The sequence below is a fragment of the Camellia sinensis genome, chromosome 5 (assembly GCF_055761805.1).
Source record: "Camellia sinensis isolate YWXY chromosome 5, ASM5576180v1, whole genome shotgun sequence".
NCBI lineage: Eukaryota > Viridiplantae > Streptophyta > Magnoliopsida > Ericales > Theaceae > Camellia > Camellia sinensis.
Window position 1 is genome coordinate 211,368,323 of NC_138965.1, and position 19,520 is coordinate 211,387,842.

Sequence of the window (19,520 nt, forward strand, 5' to 3'; positions counted from 1 at the left end):
GCCGTTATTTTATAATTTAAATAGATCTGAACCGTGCAAATGTTCTAGTAAGACAAATGTGAGTCGTTGTTTTATAATTTAGATAGATTTGAGCCGTCCAAATGTCCTAATAAGACAAATGTGTGTAGGACAAATTCACAAACCATTCTGTTTTATTATATAGATGTTGAACATTCATATGAGATCTAAATTTACGAAATCTATCAGGTATTCAATATATTTAAAAATAATAATTAATTATTCAAATTCATTTAATTTGTAGACTAAAAAATTTATTAATATAATCTCCACTACACAGTAAAATCTAGCCCATAATTCTGAGATCGCAGACTTTTTCATATAACATGAATAAAAATAAGTAAAAAAAATGAAGAAAAAAAAAACAAATAGGGAGAAGAATAAAAATAGGAGAAAATAAAAAAAAATAAAAAAGAAAAGAAAGAGGAAAGTGGAATCATGGGATCATATAAGGATGGGTAAGAAAAGAAAAAAAGTAAGAGAGAAAAGCGGTAAAATATAGAATGTACATGTAGGATATTAATTAAAAAATATATCTCAACCGTTATTTTATAATTTAAATAGATCTGAATCGTGCAAATGTCCTAGGACAAATGTGAGTAAGATAAATTTAAAAATTATCCTACTTTATTATATAGATACTAGTCATTATCAAAAAAAAAAAATTATTAAATATATTATAAAAAAATTCATCTTTGAATTAATATGTGATGTTTTATTATATATATAATTTAAAAATAAAAAACCTTTCATAATTATCTTCGTCATATTTTTTTTTCACGATCTCTTCCATTACTCATCCATATATACAATGCGATATGTATGTTTATATTTACGGTTTTTTTTTTCCTTTCCACACTCTCTGGTAAAGCGCCATTTTCCCTTGCTTCGCTTTCCATTTCTAGTTTTTCACCACTGAGCAGAGTGAGAGCATCCCCCAAACACACCGCCCCCCCCGGTCTCTAGAATTCATTTGTGTTTCTTTCTCTCTATATCTATATCTATATCTATATCTATATCTATATTTACATATAGTTTCAAGGTCAGTAGTTTCATCAATTCAACAGATTTTTGAACTGTTTCAAAATGATTATTTAAGTACATTTAACTGTATATAGTTTCATATATACTTTTGTATGTATTCTGATTCGTGATATTGATTCAGATTCGAGCTTTGATAATCTGAAGAATATGAGCAATTCGATAGGCCATAACTTGATTCACCAGAATTTGCTTGCTCCAGCGGTGCTAGAGCATCAAAGTAACATCAATTCCTCTTGCATTTCTGGTTACAATTTGTTTCAAGTTCAGGCAAATTCACAGATTCGAAAGTCGCGTATAACTTCCAAATTCTGGGGAAAAAGTCTGAATTTGCCGAAAACGAAGTTGCCGACGGGAACAAATCGAGTGCTTTCCCTTTTTCCTCAGTCTGTGTTACCCACCGATCCAGCTTCTAAGGTATACTATCAATTTCTAACCTCTATTTTATTTATTTATTTATTTGTTCTTTACACTGTTTACGTCATTGTGTTCAATTGAATGAATTTATTGGTCCAGTTGATTATCTCGTTAGTATTTTTAACTCAAGTTTATAATTTTTCCCACATGCCACTTATTTGTTTATTTTTCATATGAAAAATAAAAAAAAAAAAAATATTGAACCAAATTGAGACAGAGTGATAAATTATGGTTAAAATCAAGTCAATTGAAATTATAGGGAGTAAAATGACACATGAAGGAACAAAGTACAGGACTACCATTTTAATTTGCCCATTGAATAACTTTTGGAATCAGCTTTTGGGTTTTATCCATTTTGGTTGAAAAACTTTCAATGTGGAGCAATGACAGATATTACAAACGATGATTTGAGTTACTGGTTTGGATGTCACTTGATTTTGACTATTTCTTTCATTGTAGCAACTTACAGGAAAGTTCAACCTTGATGGAAATACGGAATTACAGGTATTAACACCATAGGCTTTTGCATTTGTAATTGACCCCAGAAATTTTGTTGGGTATAGATGAATTCAAATACCTAAATCTTTCCGATAGATAATGTATTCAACATGAGATTCTCGTATCCTATCCAATTGAACAGGTGGTTGTTAGTGCTCCTACTTCAGGTTCTATATCAGAAATAGATATGCAGGTCACTAATACTAATGGCACCTTAGTTCTTCACTGGGGTGGGATACAAAATGGAAAAGAGTAAGTACACTTGTCAATATAATGATTTGCTTTGATTCAAGTTTTGAGCTATAGCATTAAAATGTTTTCTGTTACTTTTGTCATTTTTTCAGGAAGTGGGTACTTCCTTCTCGTTCTCCTGAGGGAACTTGGATGTATAAGAACAGAGCTCTTAGAACTCCTTTTGTGAAAGTAAGTTACTGAATGGTGGTAGAAATTCAAATTCATGGAGTGTCTTTCCATATACTGAATATTGGTGACCTCTTTTTGACTTACCTAAGTCTACAACTAGATGCTCACTTATTATTATTCATCGCTTTCTTTGTAGTCTGGCTCCAATTCCTTCTTGAACATAGAGATTGATGATCCGACAATACAAGCTATAGAGTTTCTTATAGTTGAGGAAGAACAGAACAAATGGTAAATCTCCATTAGTCTATAATTTGCTAGCTTTGTAGCTTCCGTGTAATCTATACCCACAAAATTTACCTATTTAATTTCTTTAATTTTTCTTAATTCTTTTATTGGTAGGTTCAAAAATGACGGTGGCAACTTTCATGTTCCACTGACATACAAGTTAATTCCAAATATTTCAGTTCCTGAAGATCTTGTACAGATACAAGCGTATTTGAGGTGGGAGAGGAAGGGTAAACAGGTGTATAGTGCTGAGGAAGAGAAGGCAAGTAACTAACGCTGGTCTATGAATGGATTAACTCAGACTATTCTTAGCGCTAAGACTTTGTATTCAATTATGCGTTTTTTCTTTTCTTCCAAAAGCGGCAACCATTTGGAAGGTCATATAGTTGTGCTAATGACAGTTGCTCCTCTAGTGATTTTGTTTATGACAATGTAGTCGTTGAAAATAGTTAGCACAAGGCAAATGAAAAATATTGGATATTTGGAAATGTTGCAATTCTCAATAGCAATCATGATGTAAAGGCAGTAGAATTTTTGTCATAAACAAGAAGGAGAAGCACGTGCAAACTAGATTTGTTCTATAGGCCCTCATTGTAATGAAGAAAGCTGATAATATTTTGTATTTTCTTTTTGGTAAAGATAGAGGCATTTAGTTTTATGATGGCTGCAAAGGTCTCCTAGTTAAGTCCTTTTAAAAAACTTAGAGAACTGTGAAAAAAGTATGGTCCTCTTATCGTGAACTCTACCCTGTAGACTAATTCTGATGAGGGACGTCTTTAGGGTGTTGGAGACATTTATTGACAATCGACAGAGTTATGCTAGTGTTGGGATCATTAATGGGAAAAATCATTAATGGGAAAAATCTTGTACTGACTGATTGTTTCAACATGTTAACCATCCTCTTTATCTTTATCATCTTCTATTAGAATGTCAGAGATGATAGCAGAATAGGTGGTTTATTTTTTCACTATTGCAATGAAACTCAGAATTGCTTGAAGAGGTGAGAACCACCAGAATTACATGATGGGGGATTTTAGAGTCAGGCTAGATTTTTTATTTTTTTATGAGACTTTTCTTTTGTGATCCCACAATAATAGTTCTACAACTAATTTGCAATGCTAGTGGGAAAGATTATGTTTATTTTATGTTAAAATAGTAGTTGTACAACTAAATGTAGATCGTTTATTTATTTCCAGTAGTGTGTTAGATGAGCATGAACTGGGTATTCATTTAGTCCTTTGTATGATTAATAAGGGGTCTCCAAGTCACTGCTTATATTGAATTTTGATTAATGTTATATTACCAGAAAGAATTTGAAGAAGCTAGAAAAGAGTTGCAAATTGAACTACAGAAAGGTACTTCTCTCGATGAAATAAGGAAGAAGATTACGAAAGGAGAAAAACAAACTAAGGTTTCAAAGCAACTAGAAAGAAAGTACTCTACTGTTCAAAGGATTCAGCGCAAGAAGAGGGATTTAATGCAGCTTCTCAATAAGTATGTAGCTGAACGTGGATATGTGGAGGAAAAGATCTCTGTCAAACCAAAAGCCTTATCCACAATCCAGCTTTTTGCTAAGGGCAAGGAAGAACAAAGCAGTGATTCTATTATAGACAAGAAAATATTCCGGCTTGCTGATAAGGAACTTCTGGTGAGGTCTTTTTTTTTTTTTTTTTTTGTGGTTAAAAATTAACTTCTGTTGAGATGATGATGTGCTATTGATGTTCTCCTTAGTAAACTTTTGTTGCTGGAGTATTTCTAATAGTGAGACGCTTCGTACATTTTCAAGGTGTTGGTAATGAAGCCTGCTGGTAAGACAAAAGTTCTTTTGGCCACAGATATCACAGAGTCAGTTACACTTCACTGGGCTTTGTCAAAAAACCCTGGAGAATGGCTGGTAAGATATAGGAATTTATTATTCAAGCCCCCCCCCCCCCCCCAAAAAAAAAAAAAAGAATATAGGAATTGGTTAATCATGAACATTGTTATCCCACATCACAGCTTGTTTGAGTGGTTAAATAACATTTTGTACTTTACACCACGTGTGCTACCTTTCTGTGAATTTGACTGTACAGACGTATGGATGTTTTGCAGGCACCACCTGCAAGTTTATTACCCCCCGGTTCAACTTCCCTGGACAAATCCAGCGAAACACAATTGACAAGCAGTTCTAATGATCCAGCTTCCAAGGTGCACCAACAGATATTTGATTTTATTTTTTATGCCTAAATACCACTGCTATATATCTGTTAAATTCATGCAAGAATTAATAGACAATGAGATTTATGGACAGCAAACTCATATACCCAATTCAATTTTCAGGTCCAATCCTTAGAAATAGAAATTGAAGATGACAGTTTCATGGGGATGCCATTTGTTCTATTGTCTGATGGAAACTGGATAAAGAATAACGGTTCCGACTTTTATGTTGAATTTGGTGGTGGAGCGAAGCAGGTCCAAAAGGTTGCTCTCTGTTTGGTTTTCTGAGGAGGGTTTCTTGGTATTGTTTATCTAGGTGTTTTAGTTTTCGTCTTATTCTTCTTCATCCCACATCACTTTCCAGACATACTGACTAGGCATTGTTCCATTTAAAAGGATGCTGGTGATGGCCAAGGTACTGCAAAGGCTTTGTTAGATAAAATAGCCAATATGGAAAGTGAGGCGCAGAAGTCCTTCATGCATCGGTCAGTAATGTCAGGCTACTTTTGCTTTAGCATTTAGTTCCCTCCTCCCTTCTTTCTTTCTCACACATCCGTGCACACACAGCTTTCTGTGGGACAGAGACTTTGAACCATTTACTTGCCTACTTAAAGTTTCATGTTTTGCTATTTCACATTTGGTTAAATTTACGTTGCCTTCTGGTATCTTAGGTAAACTATATGTGAGGATTAATTTCCAGTACAGTAGTAGACTTCAGGAAAGGAGGGTTTGCGCTTGAACTAATAGATTTGAACCTTTTATGTTGTCCTTTTTCACATCTTCTCTGTCCATATGCATATTCTGTGTATCTTTATTCTAAGCATTGCATTTGGAATTAAGCTAGTTGAGTAAGATTTGGTAATTTATATGCCTATTCTAGTTTAATATTTTGCTATTTCACATATTTATGTGCAGGGTTCAGGAAAGGAGGGTTTTGAGTTGACTTGTTAGAGTTTAATTTTTTATGTTGTGTTTTTTGCACATATTTTCTGTAAATATGCACATCATGTGTCTTTGTGTTGTGAGCCTTATTTTGGTCGTCTTCAGTTTCAGACTTTTTCGTCCTCACACATTACTCTTTCAGAGTTTTAATGTGGTTCAACATATCTGTCTGATAAATGCTCGCTGTAGGAGCCCAAATCATTAGGGTAGTTAATAAAATGCTTTCATCTGATTTGAGTCTATACAGTATGTATTGTGTTCCTAGTGTCATCTTTCAGGTAATTTATGGTCGTAGCTCATCCTGATTTTGAGGCTCATGATGAAATCTCTGTCCAGTAGAGATATATAACCTGTCATAACTCATAAGATGAAACTCTATCTTAACTAATGTTATTGGTTTGTTTGCTACGTTTGTTTGTTAGGGTTCTAATTTGGTTCGTTGTTATTGAAGTTATAACTGATATTCTTCTTCTCAGATTTAATATTGCAGCCAACTTGGTAGATGAAGCCAAAGATGCTGGCAAACTGGGTTTTGCCGGAATTCTTGTGTGGTTGAGGTTTGTGGCTACACGGCAGCTCATATGGAATAAAAACTACAACGTAAAGCCACGGTATTACTCAGGATAGTTGCCTCACACATTTGAAATCTTCAATATTTTTTTCCCCTTGATTCCTACAGCTTTTAGACGTCCTTTCAATTTGTTACTGGTTCACTAAATGAACTGCTGACCAATTCTAGATTTCCCAGGAATCACTATACTGGGAAATCTTACTTTGTGAAATATTATGTGGTTAACTTTATAATTATCTTCTTTGAACAAGTTGTAAGCTTCTCCATATGTGTGATCATTCTCTAAATGGGGCTGTTCTTTTTGTGCCCCATCCGTGCAGTGAAATAAGTAAAGCTCAGGATAGGCTTACAGACTTGCTCCAGAATGTTTATAAAAGTCATCCTCAGTATCAGGAACTTTTGCGAATGGTTATGTCAAGTGTTGGTCGTGGAGGTGAAGGGGATGTGGGGCAGCGAATCCGAGACGAAATCCTGGTTATCCAGGTAAAAAAAGACCTCTCCTGTATTGTCCAGCATTAAAAAAAAAAAACTGAGCTCTCATTTTTTCTCTTTGAGGGTGAATGAACATTGTAGTTATAAGAATAACTTTCTGTTTATTGCAGAGAAATAATGATTGCAAGGGTGGAATAATGGAACAATGGCATCAGAAGCTACATAATAACACAAGCCCTGATGATGTTGTGATCTGTCAGGTATGGGAATGAAATTTGGGTGGACTTCTTCTTTTGTCAATATTATAGAGTTTGTGACATTGAATGTTATTGCAGGCACTAATTGATTATATCAATAATGACTTTGATGTCAGCATTTATTGGAAAACCTTGAATGATAATGGAATAACAAAAGAACGCCTTCTAAGTTATGACCGTGCAATCCGTTCTGAACCAAATTTCAGAAGGGATCAGAAAGATGGCCTTTTGAGAGATCTAAGGAATTACATGAGAACATTGAAGGTTGACTCCTTAAACTTTCTGTTAATGCTTCAATTTTTGTCAAGTTTGCACAGACATCTCTGTATGACATGAGAACTATATGGTGATAAGTGAAATCAAAATGACAAAATGACTGCTCAAAATATGATTTTATCTCCGGAATTTTGAAATATGGCATTCTACTTATGCTTCAAACCACGGTAGAGGTTCTAAAGCATATAACATGAAACTATCCAAACTGTGCATGGATATATGCATTTACTTCTTACTGATAGTTTGCATCCAGAAGCTGTTGATGTGAATTAAGAGTGATGATGCATGAGAGGAAATGTAACAGCAAATATGTGTGCACGAATCCTCATCAAAATGAAACTGTTCATGAGGAATTTCCTTTAAAAAAAATAAAAGAAAAACTCTAGCCTAATCATTCAGATGTTTTTTATGTTTAGAGGATCATCTTCTATTGCTTGCCCAATTAATTTATGTTGCTATAAATGACAAGTTGATGATTGTAGTCTCATGTAATCTACTATGTAGGCAGTTCATTCAAGTGCAGATTTGGAGTCTGCTATTTCAAATTGCATGGGCTACAGTTCTAAGGTATTGCCAAAAACTAGGTGGTGTTGCTCAACATGATGTCTTCCCTTGATAATTTGATAAAAACAAAAATTTTATTTAGGGACAAGGCTTCATGGTTGGGGTGGAGATCAATCCCATATCAGGCTTTCCATCTGGATTTCCGGTACTGCTCTTCATAAGCAATCTTCGTGATGTGGATGTCACCTGTGTGACAAAATTGTAAATCTGTACCATGTGAATTTGACAAATCCTTTAAACAGGAATTGCTTCATTTTGTCCTAGAACATGTCGAGGATAAGAATGTGGAAGCCCTTCTTGAGGTATGTGAAATTGTTTTTTTGTAGACTTCTGTTTTTTCCCCTGCTTTGTGTTTACACTCTAAATTTGTGCCTTTAAGAGTTATTTTTATTAAAAATCTTATATTCAGGGATTGCTAGAGGCCCGTGAGGATCTTAGGCCATTGCTTTCTAAATCGAATGATCGTCTTAAGGATCTTTTATTTTTGGACATTGCCCTTGATTCTACCGTTAGGACAGCCATTGAAAGGGGATATGAGGAGTTGAATAGTGCTAAACCAGAGGTAAATCCACTTGTCAGCATGTCTGCATCTGTATATTTTCATTATCCATTTTTCCACTCTTTTCTCTTGACCGAAGGTCTCTCACTTCTCTTGTGTGTCGCTTGAGTTTCATTGTCCGAAGTATGTTCTTCTTGATAGCCTATTCATGTATTTGCAGAAAATTATGTACTTCATCTCTCTTGTGCTTGAAAACCTTGCACTTTCTTTGGATGCTAATGAGGATCTCATCTATTGCTTAAAGGTAATCAGTGACTCAATTAAATTATTTGAATTGTTTGCTCATTCTTTAGTTGGCACATTGATTCTAAAGAACCTTATTAGACCACTACAGAACATGAAACAAGAGGCAGTAGTACCAACACTTCATCGTCTTCATCAATGGTGTTCAGACCGGTCTATATAATGAATACATGTTGGACAAAATCTTATACTTCATGGCATGCAGAATTTCTATATGTACCAATTGATTTCAGCACAACAGATTTCTGATACTTTTAAAAAGCACTTTCTTATGTATCTCATATGATTCATCAACATGAAATAAGCACTGTGCAGTTTTCAATCTTCAAATTTTATAAGATAAGAGGTATCGATGACCAGTATTTGACCAAGTTGCATGCATGGGATAGAATTGTAATTTTAACGTTCATTTTTAATTTGTTTTGAGTTAGACATGTCTCGCTTGTCACAAGTAAATTTCCTGTGTTTTTAGTTATATTCAATTGCTCCTCCTTTCCTGGATCAACCTGGTTTGACCTAAGCCACTTGAAGTGACTAACCTATGGTTTCAATTGTCTGCCTAAGATTTAAAATTACACAGGCTCAATTAGAAAATTTTAATCATTACTCATTAGAATCAGCTCATATCATTTTTATAACACAGAAAGCATGAAAGGAAATAGTAGAAAACGGTGATTTTTGTAAATGGTTGCTCTTGAAATCAGACAAACATAGGTTATCTACATCATTGTTTTATGCTAGATGCTGAAACATTGTAATAATCTAATATTTCTTTTGCTCCTTGTGAAGGGATGGAATGAAGCTCTAAACATGTCAAACAATGGAGATAGTCACTGGGCATTATATGCAAAATCAGTCCTTGACAGAACCCGACTTGCACTTACAAGCAAGGCAGAGTGGTACCATCATCTATTGCAACCTTCTGCTGAATATCTCGGATCACTGCTTGGAGTGGATCAATGGGCTGTATGTTGATTGTGCTACAACCTCAGAATTATTAACTTCTTTATTGTGCTGTATATAATATCTTTATTCAACCTGTACAATCACTTAATGCAGGTAAATATATTCACAGAAGAAATCATTCGTGCTGGGTCAGCTGCTTCACTATCCTCTCTTGTTAATCGACTTGATCCTATTCTTCGTGAAACTGCTAATTTGGGAAGGTTGATCCAACTGTTATTGTTCTTATAAACTCATTTATTTGAATATATACGACATTGAAATAGGTTCTGATTAATTCTAGTCCCTGAAAAATTCTGCTTTAGATTATAGTGTTATATTACGAAGCTCAAGCATGTCATAATCTATATTATGAGGCCCAAACACAGGTATGTACAATGATACTAATTAACTTAGTCTTGCCTGATACAGTTGGCAAGTTATCAGCCCGGTTGAAGCTATTGGATATGTAGTTGTTGTAGATGAGTTGCTTGCTGTCCAGAATAAATCTTATGAACAGCCAACAATTTTGGTGGCAAAATCTGTAAGGGGAGAGGAGGAAATTCCTGATGGTACAGTTGCTGTGCTGACACCTGACATGCCAGATGTCCTATCTCATGTTTCTGTGAGAGCAAGAAATGGCAAGGTAATTCTATCATTCTGCAATCTTTTTATTATTTTTATTATATTATTATTTTTTGTATTCTTGATGGGTAATTGTTGAAATGAGCGACTGTAATGTAATGTGTGACATTTGTGATTTTTTTTTTTTTTTTTTTTGCCCTTTGGCAGGTCTGCTTTGCTACATGCTTTGATCCCAATATTTTGGCTGACCTCCAAGCAAATGAAGGGAAGTTATTGCAACTAAAACCTACTTCTGCAGATGTACTTTATAGGTAAGATTATCTATCTAAAGTATTGCTGGATATTTTTTGCCATCTGTCCTATGATGTGCATGATGAAATTCTCTTTTTTTAACTTTTCATATTATCTACAATTAAAAAACTCATTGCTCCAACTAAAAATTAAAAATTACACAATTACACAATATTATATACAGTTAATCTTCTTTTTTGTCTTGTGCTTAACCTCAGCAAGGTGGAGGGTGACTTAACAAGTGCAAGTGCAACTAACTTGAAAGAAGAAGGCCCTTTACCATCTGTATCATTCGTCAGAAAGCAGTTTGGTGGTAAATATGCCATATCATCCGAGGAGTTCACAAGTGAAATGGTTAGGATTGCAACGTCAAGCTTCATTTATATTTGAGGAATTCTCTCTTTTCCCTTTCTCCTATTGTTGTTAACAGAAATATATAAATTGAGAATTGATGCATTGCTGTATGAGTTTCAAATCAGATCTATTTTCAGTATGTGTAACTTACAGAGCATTGATTTGCATAGGTTGGAGCTAAATCACGTAATATAGCATATCTAAAAGGAAAAGTGCCATCTTGGGTTGGGATTCCTACCTCAGTTGCCCTACCATTTGGAGTTTTCGAGGAAGTTCTTTCGAATGGCTTAAATCAGGTTTTCCTAATCTCAAAAATTTAAGTTTTCATGCATCTATGATGTAGTTTGTAATTGCAATAATCTGCTTGATGGGGAATGGAAAGGCGTGGGATTAATTTCTCCTTTATCCACGCCTTTCCATTCCTCATCACTATTATATCAGTCATAACTTCTACTGTTTCAGTCATTACTTCTACTGCTTTATTTCCAATCCCATAAATGTACATTGTCGTTTGTCCTAAATTGGTGGCCTTGTTTGAGATTGCTGTTCCAGCAAAACAAGTTGTAAAAGAAAGAATCAGTTTAATGGGTAGTGACGGAAAAGTTGGTGGCCTCCCTCAATTGTGAGATGTGACAACTCATCTTGCATTTAATTGACAGGGAGTGACAGAAAAGTTGCAGTTACTGAAGAAAAAGTTAGCAGAAGGAGATTTCAGTGCCCTTGGGGAGATCTGTAAGACAGTTTTAGAGCTTGCAGCACCATCTATGTTGGTAAGTCCTTCCAAGCCCTAGATGTGGAGTTAGGAATTTTTCCCTGGATATATAAGCCTCAGAAAATTTGTAGGGCAGAAGAGATGCCCATTTTCCTTTGTTAATAACAAAGGATAAAAAGGTGTGCAATATAGTATTAGCATTCTGCTCCGTTCTTGGTTGGCTTTGAAGTTTAATCTTTGATTCTTCTGTGTCATAGTAAACATGAATCAGATATTATAGAATTAGTTTTATTTTTATTAAAGAAGCAATTCTGTTGCATTTGCTTACTTACAAGAATAAATAAATAAAAATTGAGTAGGAGCTCTATGGTGGAATCTCGTTCAACTCAAGCTGAAACCTTATGGCAGGTGCAAGAGCTGAAAGACAAGATGCAAAGTTCTGGCATGCCTTGGCCTGGTGATGAAGGCCAGCAGAGATGGGAGCAAGCATGGACAGCTATAAAGAAAGTAAGATTGGATTGCCCTGCATAGAACTATAGCATATTACCTACAATTACATGCCTTGCAAATCTTTCTTAATGAAAAAGCATTCTCTTGGTTTTCTCTAAAACTGAGGATATTTTCCGAAGTCTATGATGACATGTCTCCTCCTTGCTTATAATAGATGTTGAGAGCCGGTGGATTGTCCTTTGCATATTAAAGCATTGCCTCAGTTACCTGGTCCGTCACAGATATCTGTATAATGGTTTATGTTTATTGGCCTATGCATGAAATTTTGAATTTAATGAATTTCAAGTTTGACTTCCCCCCAAAACTTATTTTTTTTCAGTTGTCATTGGAAAATGAGGCTTGTGTTAAATAGCAATTCACAGTCCCTCTAAATTTTGTAAATTTAATTTTATGGTCATCAATTCTCCCACTAAGGAGCCTTAATATGCTTGCCATGTCTTTGTCTGTATTGTTTTAGGTCTGGGCTTCAAAGTGGAATGAGAGGGCATACTTTAGCACAAGAAAAGTGAAATTAGATCACGACTATCTTTGCATGGCTGTCCTGGTTCAGGAAATAATAAATGCTGATTATGCATTTGTCATCCACACTACTAATCCCTCTTCCGGAGACTCATCTGAGATATATGCCGAGGTAATAGGGATTAAGACTTGATGGTTTTTAGTCTAATTTATGTTTTCCTTTATTGAATATTTATTGGAGTGATCAGCAGAGCAAATAATGTTTGCGTCTGTCTTCTTTTCGGCACAGGTGGTGAAAGGCCTTGGAGAAACTCTGGTCGGAGCTTATCCAGGTCGTGCTTTGAGTTTTATGTGCAAGAAGAATGATCTGAACTCTTCTCAGGTATGTAACCCTGCTTCTTTTGATCTCTCCTTAGTGAAGATTATGTTTGTATGAACATGAATGGTGATGGATCTCAGACTGGGTAATTATATTTATAGTTTCAGACTCAATATATCAAAGAATTGAAATATACTTTTTGTTAATTTTTAATAGTACTTTTTAATGTCATAATGAGATATTCTTGTTAGATTTTATGAAATAATCATGTGAATCTAAACTTGTCTTTCTTAGTAGTGAGTATTATTGTTTAGTGAATCTAAACTTCTTTGTTAATGAATTTGTACATTTTCAGGTGTTGGGTTACCCGAGCAAACCCATTGGCCTTTTCATAAGACGATCTATCATCTTCCGATCTGATTCCAATGGTGAAGATCTAGAAGGTTATGCTGGTGCAGGACTTTATGATAGGTAAAATTGTGTAACCAGCAATGTAGATCTTGTTATTCTCCTTCCACATCAAAGCTATAAAGTATGTTAAATGCTCACTTTTTTTTTTTAGTGTACCAATGGATGAAGAAGAAAGAGTTGTACTTGATTACTCATCTGACCCATTGATGACTGATGCTAACTTTCGCCGATCAATCCTCTCCAACATTGCTCAAGCTGGTAGTGCAATCGAGGAGCTGTATGGAACTCCTCAAGACATTGAAGGTGTGGTAAGAGACGGGAAAATCTATGTCGTCCAGACAAGACCCCAGGTGTAATACTGCTTCTTTCTCTTCTAGTTTTTTTCACAAGAGAAGGGTTAGGAATAGAAGAATATAGGCTGTCCATGCAAAGACTCCAAATAGTATCCTAATTATATAAGTATTTTCATCAGGGAAAAGTTACCTAAATAACAAAATATTGAGAAACAGAATAAAAAAGAAACGAGTGGTAGAAGAGAAAGAAGTTAACTTGAATAGCAACACGAGAGGTGAGCTAAATATGTAAAGACCTCTGTATTGTGGTGTATTTATTAGCATCATCTTGTTTTGCCAAAGAAAATGAAATTCAATTCCACTTAATTGCATAATCATGTATTAAGTTTATAATATACTTTTTTTTTTGGGTAGAATGTGTGACAGTGGTTAGGTATCTGGAATACAATTAAAACATTGTATTCAATACACTTGTAGCTGCCCTACCAAAACCCTAGTAGATCATGAGAAGAACATTTCCTACTAACAACCTGTAGGACACCCAAGAACCTGAAAATTCATAAATATCTGAGAATTAGTACAATGAGAAATACGATGTGTTTAGACAACCAAATCTTCACATCCTTGCTAGAGGTTCATACGCATCAAATCACGGCCAAACTAAGACCGCCCTTATTAGGATGGACAACCATCTGCTGTAAAACCCGAGACATTTATCCACACTTCGTTTAAACGCCCAGAAAGATGATATGAAGCATTGTATTGGGCAATTGTATAGGTGCTCTCGTCTTCTATAGTTGCCGTCTTTCCACTCCAGATTTTATCTAAGCTGGTCACTAGAGCTTCCATTTCTCCATTAATGTTATCGTCCTTGGCAAACCCTGAAAACTTCCTAACCGCCACACAGTGGCTTCTCCATTTGTCCACCACCAAATTCAGCTCAGGATAAGGCTGTGGAAGGGCGTTCCCGTCATATTTTGAAGATAGATAGAACCTCACAACGTAGTTAGATTCATGTGATGATAGGTTAGTGATGCTTGTTAGGACAGGAGCAGTCATCAATAGATGAGAAGAGTTGAGGTTAGCGCCATGACGATATTGATACAACCTGCAGTGAGCAAACCAATTTCTTTGGTTCTTCATTGTTTGGTTTCTGAGAAAGTAGAGCGAAGAAAATAAAAGAGTATAGTGAAACAGAGTGATAGTAAGGAGGATTAGGAGGAGACCTATGAAAGCCTTCTTTGGTGGACGTCTCGAAGGAAGTGCCGCCACAGACCACAGAAGACATCCATGAGGATTCTTTGTAGAGCCTGATCTCCACACCTAGTTCTGATCGTATCACCGTGTATTGTGGTGAGTCAATCGCATTAGAACCACTGAACAATAATGATAGACAACCCAGAAAACAATAGTAATAGCATGCAAAGTTGATGAACAGCCTCTGATTTTCCATGTTTGTTCTGAAACTTTGCCAAGAACCTTGCTCTGAGCCTCCACTCCTTTTATAGATCCATGTACATGTATAACCAAAACTGTCTCCCAAAGTCACTTTTGTCCCTCTACAACAGATACTATTACCAGAGTGCCAATTTCACTGAAACAGGAGAATCATAAGGGAGTGTTAGGTTAACTGGAATGGAATGAAATGATAAAATATTAATTCTTATGTTTGGTTTCAAAATGCAACTCATATATGTGGCTTGTTATTTAAGTGGCCTTTATGCAAATCATCAACAATTAATCATTGAAAGCAATATGCTGAAAGCTGATCTAAGCCCACTCTCAATTAGAAAGATTCCTATAAAACAAAAGACAAACAAACTCATCTGGTCAAAGATACAATCCTCAGTGGAAATCATAGCAATTGCTTAATTAATAGCAAAAGTGCTATGTGAACAAATTGCATTGAAACTTATCTTTTATTAGTGCGTGATAATTATAATAGTATGAAAAAAAGGCTTAAGCCAGAATCAATTGTTGGCCTTTGTTTGGTGCTGTTTGTGGGCCTACTTATAGGCTCATTTCTTTTTTTCTTTTTTAAAAAAAAAAAAAAAAAAAAAAAAAAAAATTAATAAGCTGAAAAAAAATATTATTGAGAAGCAGGAAAATTGATACTTTTAAATTTTACATTTTTATTATTAACTCTTAGTAGCTTTTAAGAAACTACACGATATAAGTTTGTTATTTGGATCAATAATCCTATGATAACCACATTTACTTATCTTTGATTAGTGCTTAATAATTATTATAATATGGAAAAAGACTTAAAGCTATAACCCATTTGTTATTTGGAAATGAGCTCAAAGCCAAAAGTGTGGAACTAGTTGTATTTTCTTCCAACTATTTGAAAATGAGAGTAATATATCCTAAATTTTAATATGATTTGTTATTAAATAACAAGTTATTCTTTTTAAAATTTGTTATCAACATCCATTAAGATTAGATTTGCCACAGAGAGAACATTGCAGCCAAGTTTGACAAATACCATGCTGAGACAATGAGACTTGATCCCCAAAAAAACTACAAAACAAGAAAAATTATCTATAAATTTATCCAAACCGTTAATGTGTGGTCTAGATTCAATTTTGTATAGTGGAATTTGCAATAAAAATTATATCTCAATCCTCTAATATTTTTGATGGATAATTTTTTGAATACGTAACATTGCTGCTTAATACCACATTAGAAAAAAAAAAAAAAAAAAAATGAGAACTGTACTTGAACATGATCTCATATACTTTTCCTTCTGTAACCTACCCAAATCAGCCATTTTTTTAAGAACTTAAAATGTATAGACTGATTTTTTTGGGCCCATTTATTAAAAAGCACGGTCTTTGGAATAGTAATTGTAGTCCAGTTCTTCAGGATTATTATTTTATATTAAATAAATTATATATTATGTGTATTTTTATATATAAGTTTGTATAGTACATATATAATTTATTTTATTTTATGTTTGTTTCAATAAAAAAAAATGTGCTTGAAGAAAGAAAATACAACCACTAAGCAGGATGTAATAGATAAATATGGCTCCTATCTATTTTATTTAATAGATAAATATTAAGTATTTGTGTCCAGTAAGCTATAATTTTGTCATATTTATTTCATAATTTAATATATGGGCTTGTTGGGTCGACTTGAGATTTTAACATCATTTTAGGATCGAATTATCAGGCCATACTGGGCAGATTAGGTCCATATTACCTAAACAACTTTCCATATTCAGCCCAATATATTACTAAGTCAGCCTATGCACCCATTGGCATGAAATGAGCGAGCAGTGTAGTGGACCACTAGTAATGGATTATTACTACTTTATTTTTTCATATGGTCCACCGATAATGGATTGAATTGACCTTTTTGTTGGTATCACGATTAAAATTGCTATATATGATATAAATTTAAATGTGATGAGACATGGGTCACACATAAGATGACTATGATTCGTACATTTTAAATTTTAATTTTTTTTTGGGAAGGGAGGGGGCGGCGGCTTAGTATGTAATATTGTTGGAGTGATGATCTAGGGCGTTGCTCATAGTTCATCCACTTTAGCAGCAAGTACATTCTATAATGTATCTCTCTCTCTCTCTTTCACACATACATGTGAACTTCATATTTGTTGTAGGTTCAATATACATGTGAGAGAGCCGAGTACACCATCATAGTTTATCGAATTTAATTTTGTTCACACTTGATAAGATGTATAAATAAAACACAACTCAAGAATACGCTTTTTGAATAAACAATCCGATGTATATCTTACATTTCATAATTTCATAAGACGTCAATACACTTTTTGAATAGACCCGAGCTATATCTTCTGTGATCACGAAGGATATTTAGGTGTCAGTAAAATGAGATCTAATATTTAAGTCAATAGAGTGATATTGGCCTATCATAATAATCTAATTTTACTAACTTACTATCATATAATTAATAATAAAAATTTTTGAAGGAGAGCTTATCGTTTTAGATGAATCACAAATTACATTTGTTCATACAAAATCGTTTTCGTACTTTACCTATTAGACAAAATACTTATCCCACTTTAAAGGGTTGAGAGACACTTCCTTGACAAGGACACTATGTCCAAGTCAAATTCCATATATTTCTAAGTTCAATCCATACTCAAGCACTTTTCTTCCAAGTCAATCTCTCCCAGTGGACACGACACTCTCCACTTGTGTTAAAAATAGATAGTAATTTTTTTACAAAATAACATACAAATGTAAAATAAATATATAAAACTCACATAGGTAGTATACTCACGGGTAATTATTCAGTACTCCCGGAGTATGGACATGTGGTGCTCTATAAGGTTTTGATTGGTGGAGAGGCGTAAGGGCCCATAATTTATGTTGGGGATGGGGGAACAACATGGAGCTAAGTAATTGATGATTGATTTGGAGTATGGGCACGTGGTACTCTGAGAGTATTGAATAATTTTCCATATACTTACATAGATAGGATTCATATGTAGGGCCTATTTTTTTATCTCACATTTGTGTTTTATTCTGTATGTATTCCTTGCTCATTCTTGGGTTGGAATAGAGAAATGAAGAATATACCGACCAAATCTAATGAACTTCTTGCTTTTTTAGTGTTTTATTTGGGATCCTACTTTTGTGGTTGGAAATTCAATTACTTCAGAGCCAAGGCTTCCCAAACGCGTACAGAAAAGTCCTAATCTTAAATTAAGGAGTATTGTGTTTGTGCATGTCTGTCATTGCATATATATGTAAATAAATGTGATTTTTTTTTTGGTTATAGTCATAGAATTTGAATCGTGACGTCTACTCCATAATAATCATGATAATTCTTTATTGATGGGTAAGATCAGGTAAGGATGGATCTAAGGGATGCGAAGGGCCAATTGAACGCCTAAAAATTTTAAAAATATTATGTATTATATTAAGAAATTAAAAATAATTAAAAATTATAAGAATTTACACTTCTAAATATACGTTTATACCCCTATTGTAATAATCTTATATCCGTTTTTTGCGGTGGTATTGGATATTTGAGGTGGAACTCTATATTCATTTTTTTTAAAAAAAATATTGGTTTAATTACAAAATAATGCTACACAAATAAATATTTTTTTTATAATAATTTGATGTGACACTTATCATATTAGTTTCTTGGAATTAATGCATGCCACACCCGTAAGCAACAGATAACATAACAACCATCAAGAAATATACCCAAAAAAAAATTCCCTATAATTACACAAGAAACCCAACATAGCATTAAAAAAGAAAACAAAATTATTGCAAATGATGTGACGACAGGCTGTGCATGGTCTAGCTCATTATCACATAACCACATAGAACTATACACAATCTTATTAGTTCAGTTTGGTTCTGTGATTTTTTTTTTTTTTTTATTATTATTATTTTGGTGATTCTAGACTTTCTGTTTAGTTTATCCTATGAAATTTTGATATATATATATATATATATATGACAATTATGTATACATCTTCCAAGCCTTTAAAAAACAGTCCTATAGAAATTTGAAGAACCCACATAAACTGCATATGGATAGGGATAACTCCCCTGCAAGAGGGGCTTGCAGGGGACAAGAAGTGAATTGTTTTTTTAAAAGAAAAAAAAGTTAACAATAAAAAATATAAGTTAAAAAGAATTATTCTCTCAATATTTTTATAATTAATTTTTAATTTTTTTAACTTGTAAATTAAAATCAAAATCTATATCAAATAGTACTAACAAACTGGATATGTTTGATCATCATAGCAATTAATGTGAAAAGGGATTGGTGTGTGTCAACACGGTGTGTACTTGACAAGTGGAACATCATCATCATGATGCACATGGTGATGTAACAAGAGGATGGCCCATGAGGATGATGCCCCAAGCATGCCACAGACAAACACACCAAATTAACTAAAGTTGGGATAGAGAAATATTTACAAACACAGAATAAAAACACTTAGGTAGCGGTAGGTAATATTTATGT

General features: G+C 34.1%; 2 protein-coding genes across 2 annotated transcripts; one reads left to right on the forward strand and one right to left on the reverse strand.

Moving 5' to 3' along the window:
- Positions 1-769: 769 nt before the first annotated feature.
- On the forward strand, positions 770-13,909 carry LOC114267299 (alpha-glucan water dikinase, chloroplastic-like). Its single transcript, XM_028208333.2, has 33 exons — positions 770-1,060; positions 1,184-1,476; positions 1,936-1,980; positions 2,117-2,226; positions 2,319-2,397; positions 2,534-2,625; positions 2,737-2,884; positions 3,929-4,270; positions 4,409-4,516; positions 4,714-4,809; positions 4,942-5,082; positions 5,215-5,303; positions 6,237-6,371; positions 6,652-6,814; positions 6,934-7,023; positions 7,099-7,284; positions 7,801-7,863; positions 7,943-8,005; positions 8,103-8,162; positions 8,270-8,422; positions 8,580-8,663; positions 9,452-9,628; positions 9,722-9,828; positions 10,037-10,250; positions 10,397-10,500; positions 10,699-10,834; positions 11,005-11,130; positions 11,494-11,604; positions 11,955-12,053; positions 12,514-12,687; positions 12,805-12,897; positions 13,190-13,305; positions 13,397-13,909. Exons 2-33 carry the CDS (start codon positions 1,210-1,212, stop codon positions 13,599-13,601), a joined length of 4,176 nt encoding a protein of 1,391 aa, XP_028064134.2. The 5' UTR covers positions 770-1,060; positions 1,184-1,209; the 3' UTR covers positions 13,602-13,909.
- LOC114267300 (uncharacterized) lies at positions 13,895-15,138 on the reverse strand. The gene is made up of 2 exons (XM_028208334.2): positions 14,765-15,138; positions 13,895-14,646 (listed from the first exon to the last, which is right to left on the reverse strand). The coding sequence occupies exons 1-2, from the start codon at positions 14,989-14,991 to the stop codon at positions 14,214-14,216; spliced, it is 660 nt and encodes a 219-aa protein (XP_028064135.1). The 5' UTR covers positions 14,992-15,138; the 3' UTR covers positions 13,895-14,213.
- Positions 15,139-19,520: the final 4,382 nt, after the last annotated feature.